The 12,636-nt window shown below is 37.0% G+C and overlaps 1 protein-coding gene across 1 annotated transcript in view; it reads left to right on the plus strand.

Annotated features, from left to right (window-relative positions):
* CCDC170 (coiled-coil domain containing 170) overlaps nt 1–12,636 on the plus strand; it is a gene marked incomplete at both ends in the record, with an annotated part of 43,695 nt that overhangs the window by 11,862 nt on the left and 19,197 nt on the right. Inside the window, 3 exon segments of the mRNA XM_084284424.1 lie at nt 220–476; nt 5,471–5,615; nt 7,449–7,634. Of these exon segments, the coding sequence (XP_084140550.1) occupies nt 220–476; nt 5,471–5,615; nt 7,449–7,634 (588 nt within the window).

Consider the following 12,636-nt stretch of genomic DNA (forward strand, 5'->3'; position numbering starts at 1 on the left):
TTAAGTTGTATTATATAACATAAGTTTTTCTTTTTCTTATTATTTTCTTTTAGTAATATAAAATAGTCTCCCTCCACTCAGTTTCATAGTCATAGAAGACTGTCTTTTCACAAGTCTGTGCTTCTTGTCACGTTATTGAACTTTTAATGCAGGCAAACATTTCAGCCTGCACAAAATTATTTTTCCTTTTTCATTAATTTTCTCCTTTTCTGTTTATAGCTTCTAGAACTCAGGTCCAGAATGGTCTCTAAGGAAGCCTCTTTTCAAGAGCTGAAGGCTGAAGCTGAACACTACAAGGAAAACAATGCTAGACAGGCGTCTCTTCTCCTGTCTTTGCAAACCCGAGTTCGAGAGACAGAGGAAGAGTCCAGTGTGCTTGCCACTTCTAAAAAACAGGCTGAGCTGACAGCACAGGCAGCATCCAAAGAAAACTGTGAGCTGAAGGAGAAACTTCATGAGCAAAACACCAAACTTAAGTAAGATTCATGTGAGATGAGAATTATTTTTTGATTACTGGAAGCTGCAGTTGTCAACAGAAAAATAAGTTGGTGGGCAGAATTTACAGCAGAATTCAGATCTGCAGTTACGTTTTGTAAAATAATTGTACCTGAGTGTGTGGAAAGTATTGAAACTTGTATTTTGGTTCGAGTTGTTAGACCACAAATGGGGTTTTAAGAGTTGTGTCCTTTGGAGAAGAAATCACTATAATGAGTCAGCTTGGTGAAACCACAATATTTACACTCCCCCTACTCACCTCTCAAAAAAAAAAAAAAAAAAAAAAAAAAAAGGAATTGGCTCTGTGGCTGCACCTGGAGAGTAGTGATCAGTGGTTCTATGTCCAGGTGGAGACTGATGACAGGCGGTGTCCCTCAGAGGTCTGTCCTGGGACCAGTGCTTTTCAATATCTTCATCAGTGACATAGATGATGGGACTGAGGGCACCCTCAGCAAGTTTGCAGATGACATCAAGCTGAGTGATGCTGTTGGTACAATAGAAGGAAGGGATGTCATCCAAAGGGGCCTGGACAGACTGGAGAAGTGGGCCCATGTGAATTGCATGAGGTTCAACAAGTCCAATTGCAAGGTGCTGCACCTGGGTCAGGGCAATCCCAGACATGAGTATGGGCTGGGAGAGCTCATTGAGAACAGTCCTGCAAAGAAGGACTTGGGGGGTTCTGGTAGACAGAAGGTGAGACATGAGTCAGCAGTGTGTGCTTGCAATCCAGAAGTCCAACTGCATCCTGGGCTGCATCAACAGAGGAGTGGCCAGCAGGAAAGGGAGGTGAGTTTTTTCCCTCTACTCTGCCCTCGTGAGGCTCCACCTGGAATACTATATCCAGGTCTGGGGCCCGCAGCACAACATAGATGTGGAGCTATTGTAGCCCCCTACTGGACCTGCTCTAAAGATGATCAAGGGGCTGGAGCACCTCTCCTATGAAGAAAGGCTGAGAGAGGTGGGGATGTTCAGCCTGGAGAAGAGAAGGCTCCGGGGAAACCTCATTATGGCTTTTCAACACTTAAAGGGGTCTTATAAAAAAGACGGAGAGTGACTTGACTCTTTACTCAGGTAGATAAAGATAGGAAAAGGGGAAATAATCTTAAAATAAGAGATTTATAAAAAAAAAAAAAAAAAAAAAAAAAAAAGGATATAAAGAGATTTATTTATTTAAACTAAAAAAAGATTTATACTAGACATTAGGAGGAAATTCTTCACTGTAAGGGTGCTGAGACACAAGAACAGGTTGCCAGAGAAGTTGTGGTTGTTCCATCCCTGGAGGTGTTCAAGCCAGGCTGGATGGGGTCTCAGCCAACCCGATCTAGTGGGTGGCATCTCTGCCTATAGCAGGAGGGTTGGAGTTAGATGATCTTTGAGGTCCCTTCAAACCTGAGCCATTCTATGATTCTTTCGTAATGGATTTTTCACCATTACAAGGCTAATATCTGTGTCTGTCTTGCTATTGTCTAGTTAAAAGCAAGACGAGTGTTACCAGATATCTGTAATTCTTAAATCAGTATTTAGCACAGCTCTTTCAGGCCCTGTCAGTTAGAAGTGGATAATTAAGTTATTTTAGTATCTGGAGAAATCCATTGCAGTGCACTTGTCTGTTATGAGCTGAATTGCTAAAAGAACCTGCCTGGGGAGTGCTAATGTTGATTAACAAGGTTTTTAGATACAATCCCAATATAAGCAAGGGATAGGAAAGCCAAAAAGTGTATTATGCATCCTAGCAACATAGAAAACATCACAGTCTCTGAGATAATGGTTGTTAAGATTCTTTAAAATGCTACTTTTGAAAAAAAAAAAAAAAAGGAGGAAGGGCCTCCTATCCTGTTTGCTTCAGTCACTACAAGAAATCTGCCAAAATACCGTGCATCAGAGTTAGCCTATTGTTACAGGGATATGGCAAGTTTTATGTGGCATAAATCTGTGCTGTTGCTCCCAATGATGTCCTGTCCTTTAGCTGGCTGCTCTGTTTTGCTCATGTTACATGTGTCAGTACTTCCATTTGTACTGCTGCATGGTGGTCAGGGACCAGGGATCTGCTCCAAGAGAAAAGTGCGCAAAATAAAAAGCTCAATTTGCAGCTCTGACAATCCCAGATCCAGTTAGCTGTGTACCTGGCTGTACCACTAGACGGTTGGCAAAAAGAAAGGGACAAAGGGAAGTGAGCCCACTGTTCTGGAAGCAACAACCATGTTGGATTAAACTGATTATGAATCTGCAGTATATGCTTTCAAAGCTTTTTCTCATCCTCAGCCGGTGGTTACATGTGCCCCTTAATACTAATCAATGTGTTGACTCAGTAGTGAACTTGCTTAGTCTGACCACCTCAGTAGAACATGGCTGTTCATAATTAGATATTCAAGATTTTAATTGAAAACCACTGATAAAAAGGAAGAGCAAGCCAGTAGGCACAAAATGCGCATTTGCATTGTATACCAAGGGATACAGTCAAAAATATTTAATACATTCTGTGATTGGTTTCCAAGACATACATCTCCCCTATTAAAAATGGCACTTTTCTACTCAACGTCTCTATTGCCAAGGTATTTTTAGAACCTGAGATGAGAAGAGCATTTTTTTTCTTCCCTTCTCTTTGCTCATTAGTTCTGAAGAGCTAGCAAAACTGTGAAAGAGCTGTGTTCCACTTTTTGTACCTGAATGCCTATTATCTAAGTGCTGACACCTTTATGGCTGTACTGAAGGTAATTAGGTTATTCGTTGGGTTGTCAAGTGTATGCTTTGTTCTTCCAGTTGTTTATTTTTAGCAGCAGTCCTGGTTCTGTGGGTGATGCACCTTACGTTCAGAGCCATAGAATAGAATAATTTGCATGATCAGTAATCTAATACAATATTCTATATATTTGTGTACACGTATGGCACTTCTGGAGTTTCATACCTTTTCACTTCTGATGTATCCCTCCTCAGGACAGCAATTTAGTAACCATCTCACAGCTTAGTTTTGCTGGGGTGATGGAGGAGAATGCCAGTTGCCTGGAGGTGAGAAAGCTGTGAGGTGCTTGTTTTCTGAGGGCCAGAGTGTGCTTTGCAGAAAGCAAAGCTCTCCTGTTTCACAGTGGGTGCTGTGCAGTATTACACAGAGTTCTCTGCATCCTGTGCAGAGCCGTAATTAATGTTTTCCATTCCTCTTTGTTCTCCTGTCTTCCCCTTTGAAGCACTGACAACAACCGTGCTTTCCTCTCTCCTAAGGTTCTATCTTGAAGTTTTCCTGGACTACTTTACAGCAATCTATAGCCATTTAATGGACTCCCTTTGCACCACTGTGCATTTTGTATAGGAGTTTCATGCTGCTTTTATGAAAGTGATTATGCTCTGTGCCTCCTAGAGAGGGAGAAATCAGAAATGGAGAAGAATGAGCCCAGAAATGGCTCGCATGCCCACCTTGAAAACTTTGAACAGTGTTGTGCTCTCATAAACAAGTATTTAACAGTTTCGGTAAACTAGTTGTCTTAAACAGATGTTTGGTGATACCTCACATCTCATTTGATTCCAGCATTCAAATCTTTGTGAAGACCTTGCTTTAGAAAGTACTTTCTCATCTGGAAGCTCAATAGATTTGTCTCTTGCACTGAGTGTATTTTTACCATTGAGTAATTTTTTCTTGGGTTTTATTGGAGAGTGAATCCGAATTGAAAATTATCAATGCTGTTTCTGTGTGGTAACATTATATCTGATCTCTGCATGCTGTTGGGATTAGCAAGTGCTACGGACAGCTTGTTAGCAGTTCCTTTCTGCAGCATCAGTTGACAGGTATACTGAGACTGGAGTACCATGAGTATAAACTGCTCCTCCTTCTGATAAGATACTCCAAAGTAGTTTTGCAGTTGATGTTTGAATTAAATTAATAGTATTTTTGACTATATTGACTCTGGGGGATTATTTTTGTTAGTCACTCTCTTTGTAGTTTTCCAGGAGTGATGCTCGGTGTTAGGGCATCGTGAGCAAGATTTAGATCTACATATTTGCTATCTGTGCAGGCTATAGCAATGCATGTTTCCCAGACATAGCTTTGTTCCTGGCAATGGGAAGGGTGTAAACATATTTAGGCCACTCTGCTGTTTGTTCATTCTTACAGGGAACGTTTATGAACTGCTACCTGCTGTTAATGTTGCTACCTTTAGCAGTAGGACTGATGGGTGTTTCACACAAGGTGCCTATCTGTATGGTAGGCACCTTTTGAAAGAGAAGAAACTGATGACAAAAAGCTGCCTTTTCTTCATAATATTGTGGTAATCCCTTGCATTTTTTTTTTTTGTTTGCCTTTAACCTGAATCCAGTCTGCACATTTCTTTTTCCTCTTTACCTCTGTGCCATATGTTCATGGGCTGTGTTACACTGCAGAAGAGTGTGTATATGCAGCAAAATAGTGTCTCTCCTCTCCCTTCTGCTTTTGCCTGTGAACTTCCTCTCACAAGCACTCTGGATGCCCTACGCTTCCATCAGTCAGGAGGGGCTTCTCTTTCCCCTGCCTTTTAAATTAAAATTAAATTAAACCTGTGGGTTTAATTAGAGAAGGATGATAAGTGCTCTAATATATTTTACTGTAATTTGGTCACTCTTCCCCCTTACTTTTCCTAAGCTTTTATGTGCAGCATCCACTTTGAATATCCTGAGGATAGTGTTCATTGATGCTACCTAATTCTTGTATTTTATCGGAATTTTGTGCTGAGAATGTGGTTAGGATTGTAGAAGATTCTTTAAAATGCTCATGAAAAGCACAGATGAAGAAGTGCTCACACATGAGGTGACTAACAAAAGTTATATATATTAAACAATATGTAGAGAGAACTACATTGCATATGTAACTTTCAAAATTCATTTTCTAGTATGCAGAAGCTAGCAATCATCTTGGGATAATATCTTTTGCCTAGAATTCTGTTTTAGAGAACATTTACCCTGATGTGGTTTTTTCTTTCTTTTTTTTTGATTGTCTGTTTTGTTGAATTAGTAAATATTTGAATGAATGTGAAGAAAGCAAGACACAAGCTTCTAATATCAGCAGAAAGTATGAAGATCTCCTTTCACAGCTTTCTGAATTCCTGGGCACAGACATCAGAGAGAAAGAGAAACCACAGGAACACTTAATGTCAAAGGTGATTATGTGTAAGCAAGGGTTTTCTTAGACAAGACTTATTAAAACCTTTTACTGTGTTTTAGGAATATCTGCAGGAGTGACAAATTTAGCTTAATTCATGAAAACAAAACAAACAACCCCCCCAAAAAACTGGTTTGACAAAGAAAATGAATTCATCCTTCTATGTAGAAAATAAATAGAAGAATATTTGTTTATAAAAAAAAAAATATAAAGAGAGGAATCTTTGTAATAATGATTTGCAGAGTGGTATCATTTAAGAAAGGTTTTTCATATTGGCCTGATTTTCAAAGGTGTTGAACACTAATTGACTTTAGTGAACTCAGTCTTATTTACATACATATTTTATCAGCCTATAGTTTCCAAGTACAACCTTGATATGGTTGAAAGCTTTCCTGAAAACATTAGCAATGGGATCACAATATGACACGTAAATTCTACCACTTGTATTTAATACTTATCTCAGGCTGATGTACCATTAAGTAGAAATATCTGAAAAGGCACTTGCTAAAACAACCTAAACTGTGCCCTGTGTAACTTTACTGTGTAATAAAATGCTGTGAATCACTATAGGGTGTATTTGAATCTCAAGCATCAAAATTTATTATCTCCCCTCAGAATTTTCCTAGAGTACTGAATGCAAAGCATCCACTTAGGAAAGGAAAATTGTTTGTGTACTCTTTCAACCTTTTTAGAGGCTGCTGAAGGGCACTTTATCCTAATTTTATGCATTATTCTTATATAGTGTCTAGTCTTCTGTATCCCCACTTTTCTTCACTTGAGAGCACACTCAGAATTTTGGGAATTTCTCTTTTGTTATATTCATACTATAACTATCCTGGCTATAAGGAAACCTTAATACAATAAGATGATCTAAGTAGGTGTCACAGATCTCTTACAGTCCTTGCCCTCATAACATTACAAGCATATTCAAATTGCAACAGATACACGTAACAAAACTTGTCTAGTTGTCATTGGAGGCAAAAATACTTGCATTAAGCTGTATCTCTTACATGCTTTAAATTAAGCAAATATACAGTTATTTATTTTTTAAAAGTATACATTGGCTCTTTTTTTTTTTTTTCTTTTTCTCTTCCTAACAATTAACAGATCTAGTTGGGAAATCTAGCATGCACTGAAAATTGAGTTCATTAGGAAAATTTAGCTACCAGTCAGGGTACATTTTTTTCCTAATGCAGTCTTTGAAGCTACCACGCTTATCTACTCCCTGCTTGGAAACAACATAATGTAACAAAACAGGATATCTTACTGGAAATATTCCTTTTTCCAAGGTGCTGGCTGTTCAGCACAGCAGTCCACCAGGTATTTGGCCCTGCTCTTGAATATGCTCATGAAATAGCTGTTACTAACTCAAATATTCCTTTGCCTAAAAAGTTTCAAGCATAAAATGCAGCTTTCAGTTTGTCGTTCCAAATGAGAGGCATAAATCTTAACAAGCCCAACCAAAACAGTCTGCTTTTCACATGAAGATACTTATATGATCTGTTTTCGTTTTGAGACCTGCTTTATGTCAACTACAGATACTCAGAAGTGCCAGTAGCTCTCCACCTCTTCAGTAGATCATAGAGATTATGTGGGAGTAAATCTGAACCACATTTCACTAAGATGTGGGTTTCTGGTGGGAATATGGTTCTCATTTTAATTGCCTTTCTACTTGTTTAGAAAGGAGCAATAGAATGCAATTATAAATCTGGCCTAGGGGTCTCGGAAACACCATGTCTGTATTAGGATGATTAGGAGCTGTATACTGGGATGAATAAACATCATTGTTAAGTGTTTAAAAACGTTTCCACTATTTGAATTATCTCTCTAGGTCAGTGAAATTTGTAAAGAAAATCTGGCACTAAAAGTTCAGGTTGCTGCTCTTCAAGAAGCTATCGATGGCCATGAGATGGAGTCCAAGGCTAGCAGAGAAACTATCATGAGGCTTGTTTCAGAAGCAACCAAAGAGCAGAAAAAGGCAGCAGGATACTATCAAGACATGGAAAAACTTAGTAAGGTACATAAATGAGTCATGTATATGTTTGTCTAGTTTTCATTTTTAATTTTAATTTCTCAAAATTTCAAATCAATTTTGGATAGGAGTTGCATGAGAAAAAGTACTTTTGAAAGACTTTCACTGATGAGGGTCTTTAGTAAAAAACAAAAAGTTATTCTAAGGTTATTCTCAGTTTCTTGAAACCTTAAAATATATGGAAATTATTATATAATTAAACAATAACTGTGCAAGATAGAACTGATTTAGATTTGATGTCTTCTGATGGTGCTTGCAAATTGGTATTTTTGCTCCCTTCGTATTGTAGACTTTGCTGCTTGCAAAAACATGTAATTAAGCAGAAGTTTTTCTAAAGCATTGTAAATGTATAAGTGTGAATAAAACTGAGGCACAAGCATGGAACAATGGAAAAAATGCTTGTTTAAATAATATTTATGTGATGTTGCAAATTTTCTGATGATTCTGTTACTTAGATTCTTCAAAAATTCTAACGAGATTGAAAGGAATTAGTAGAATCTTATTTTATTATTTCTTTTAAGGTCTGGAAATAAAATGTCTTGGCTTTTAGACACACTAGATTATCTTGTTTCACTGCATAATAAACCTGTATTTCATAAGAACTCAGTTGACTCATACCCAAAATGTTGTAGGCAGTAGGTTGTCTCTTGCAGAAAAGTACAACTTTACTGAGGAGAACCTGTATAGAGAAAAAGTGCAGCAGGAATAATGGTGAATTGAGAGCTGTAGGTGAAGTTGTAAGTCAAGTATTCACCAAATTCACCTAGGTACAATTTGGAAAGAAAAAGATATGATTTAAGGATTTAAGTACTCCAAGAGAGCTTGCCGTAAGGGTTTAGTATATTGCAAAGAAAGAACAAAGTCAGCTACTGCAGCAGTTTGTTTTATTACTTTGTACTTTGAGTGATAACTGCAAAAAGGAAGCAGTTTACTAAAACCATAATGAAAATTTCTTGTAGGTACTAGGGAAGTGCGGTTAAAGCTGATGGTCAGAACTAAAGAAAGTAAGAAAATGAAACTGCCAAATATGTAGCTGAGTTACGTGTAACTGAGTTTGTAGAAATTTTAACATAAATACAACCTTGGGCAAGTAAGTTTTCAAAGTTAGTATATGTTAATGTTTTCTCCACCCTTCCAGCATTACTTTTTCCCTGAATGAATTATCACAATCACATACTTTAAAGGATAAAGTGTTCTGATTTTGTTGTAGGCAAAATACTTAGCAGATGAGAGAGCTGACAGCATGCTTTTATGAAGAAAGAATTTGTTGTGGGGAAAATGAATGTAAAGTACCACAAGGGTCATAAATTTTACTTCCTGCTGAAAATGCTTCTTAACAACCTGTGTAAAATTTCCTAAGACTCAAATTGGAAAGAGAGTGAACCTGGACTGAAAACTTAACCAGGCATTTCTGAGAACTTTTTGTCCCTGTTCTTCAAGCATGTGTGTGAATAAGAGGAGAGAGGGTGGTGCACTTGCCAGGTAAGCCAGAATCAGGAGACATTCTAAACTGAGATGAGGCTTCATTTATGATTTGTTTTGCAAGTTTGCTCTGAGTGCCAAAATATTTCAAATGTTGAAACACTTAGCTAAAAAATATTTTCCTGTTGTTATTGCGCGTATGCCAAATGCATAATTTATTTAGCCCATTTTACAGAAACGTCTTGCTGAATTATCAACATTGCCTTTCAAATGAAGTGTGTGCCATCATGGCTAATTTAGAGGTTGCAGATTCTTCCTGTGTTGTTTCAGTTTAGCTACTTAATTTTGCAGATATTGAATAAATCTCCTGAGAATGTTTTGTGTTCACAAAAGTGTATTAAGAAATGCAGTATTGAAAAAATAAGTAAAAACACAAATAATGTTTTTAATCTGCGTATCTAAAGCAGGATATATAGTGTCCCTTGTTCCTCTGATGAATGTCTTAAGCTACAGGAAGGGCATCCTCAGTTGTATAAAGTAGGTTTGACTTTGCACAGATGAAATAAGCGCGTGAATAGAGTTGTGCATTGTTTCATGTTCACTTGCAAAGGAGAAAAGCAAGTAAAACTGTCACAGGTAATAAAGAAGTGTTTCTGTGCTAGCCAATAGCTTGGCTATGTTTTGTATTACAAGATGATGGCCACTTTGCCCCAGTTTTGTCTCTCAAAAAGCTTCTTAATTACACAAGGGACAGAACACAACCTTTCTGTTCAGTGGTTCTGTCAGTCTTCTCTGACAAGCCTCAGTCTCAGCCATGTTCACGCCTCCTCTCTGAACCATTTCCAGTTTTTCTTGTCAGGTGGTTCTTCACTCCTGCTCCTTGGGATTTTTCTGCGTGGTCTCTCTTGATGCCTTGGGGCCTCTCCTCATGCCCCAGGAAGAGGCAGCTAGCTCATGGCCAAATAAACAGATTATAGACTCTGAAATTCTTGATGAAGAAAATGCAAGCCAGATTGGTTGCATTCAGACTATTAGCAAGATAAAAAGTTAATATGTGAGAGTTATTCAGAATGTTCTTTGGTAAATTTGATGCTCCAGGATTTGTTGAAGTCAGCTGGTTTCCGTTGGAGCAACATTAGCAAACAAACAATAATTTTACTAATTCCACTGTCAGCCTTGGTGCATTACAATTATAGAACAGCAAACAAGAGAAACTAATATAATATCAAAACAAATTTAATTATCAGTAGGTAACCAACCTTTTTTTCCTTCTTTTTCTCTCTCTCTTTTTTTTTTTTTTTCCTACTGTATTTTGTTTCAGAATCCTGAACTTCCCACATTCCCAACTGAATATTGTCAGAAGGTGCTCCTGGAATTCTGTAAACACAACATAAATATTTTTTCTGACAGTGTTGGATATCACATTTGTGTTTCGTAGAAAGTAATTTTTAAATGCTGCCCAAATTTCTAGACTGACAATTGGAATATCTGTTCATTCTTTCTGTGTGCCCAGACAATGATTATTTATTATGATCATCATTAATTACAGTATTATGACAGTCTTTGAGAATGTCTGGCAGTCTCTAAAAAAGAAATAAATCTCTAACCAAGTCCCTTTCTAATATTTATTAAATATCTACTCAGTATTTATTTAAGGTATAGAAGGTGCATGTATTCTTTCAAATGAATTTGCCTTTCATATAGCTTTGACCCTGACAAGCCACAAGAATTGGTAAACTGGCTTGTTCCTGTTTCTCATTTCCTCTGATGAGTCAACCTGGAAATATTTGTGATTCCTCTCAAGTCTTAATTTAAACATCTGTTTTGCAAAGATATGCACTAAGCACTGTCTTCAAAAAACATATTTAGAATATTATCAACTAACTTTAATTCAAATGTATCTGTATGTACTGTTAATGCAAAATTGATAATGAAAATGAGGTTTTAATTCATTATTAATGTATTAAATTGTTATTAATTAAATCTAAGTAGTATGCAATATAAAATTTTAAAATCGATTGTATGAAAACATAGTTAATTAAAAATAAGCTATTATAATTTAAGGAAACTGAGAAATTGAGTAAACCATAAACACTCATACATTTTTAATATACTCAAATACTTTGATTGTAGGAGATGTGACCAAATGATTTTAGTTTTTGATTTTCCCAATAGATAATGACTTTCCCATTTAGAACCTGTATGTTTTTATTTATTTTAGTTTGTTATAAGTTGTTAAGCAAATTAATTTTATAGATAGGTTTCAGCAGACATCTCAAATATTTTCAGGTTGAATCATAAAACAAGGTAGGAGATAAGAGCAATCTAGTTTAAAGTTCTTGTGGTATAGCAGTAGTAAATGGAGACACAGCTGGTGTAAGAATTCATGTGAAAAATACTGGCATTCTCTTTTATCACTTACTATTCCTGTTAATATAACCTGATTTTCTATTTTTTTTTTCTTTGGGGTGGTGGTGGTTATGTAATTGACTTAATAAATTGAGACCCTGCTGCTCACTGAAGTGCCGGAGTTAATAATGATGGTGTAAGTTAAAAGTAAATATAAGGATAAGTAAATATCATTCTCTGGTCTGAAGGCTCTCTCCAATTACTTAACTTAAATGCTGCACTCTTGTTATTAATTACATTCTTGTTATTAAAAACATTCAAGCCAAAAAGCCCAGAGTTTCCTCTGGATGAGGAAACAAGTGCCTCAGTTAGCATATGGCCATAGCAAGAAAGAAAAGGGAGGAGATGGGCTTGTGGTTGTGGCAGGTATTGTAGAGGGATAGATGTTAGTGAAGGACAGCAGTTATATTGGAATCTGCTATATTAGGCTGAATAACTGTTGTCTGTGCTGTGAGAGTGGCTAGTGGCTGGTGAGTATGTAAGCACACAGAAGCAGAGGTACATCTTGCCATATATCCTCTCAGCTTCCTGATACAAGGGTTGCATCTATCTCCATGCTAACAGCTAATGCTACTACTATACAAAACAATATGTGTGTTTCACGCAAAATCTCATGAAAGCCCTTTAGAAAATGGTTCTGTCAGCATTAGTGAATTTTGACCAAAAATAAATGATAATCTCTGCTGTTCTGTGTATGGAAAGCTATACTGCAAAATACAGGCAAGTCTCTGGACACTGTGTGACTATCACTGTTAAATATGTGCGAGCTCTCCGGAAGGAGTCTCAGCTGTTTCATGAGCTTTCAGGTCTGTACCCACCTTCTCATGGCATAGCATTTCTCTTTATGAATCTTTATGCAGTATTTCTCTTAATGCCCCAAGATCATCAGTTCTCAAAAGGCATCTGGATAATGCACTCAGTAAAATAAAATAAGATAAAATGATCAATAAACTGCTTTAACTTTTGGTTAGCCCTGCAGTAGTCAGGAAGTTGGATCTTTGAAGGTCCCTTCTAACTGAACTACTCTACTCATTTAATTGGAAGTGAAATCTTGTGTCTTTTTTTCCTCTAAGTTATGTGTTTTTCCTGTAGCAAGTCTTCATTTCACATTTCCATTAATCGCTGACTGAACTTGCTGTATTTTAAACTTCGAGGT

Source organism: Netta rufina, assembly GCF_964035555.1.
Source record: "Netta rufina genome assembly, chromosome: 3".
Lineage (NCBI taxonomy): Eukaryota > Metazoa > Chordata > Aves > Anseriformes > Anatidae > Netta > Netta rufina.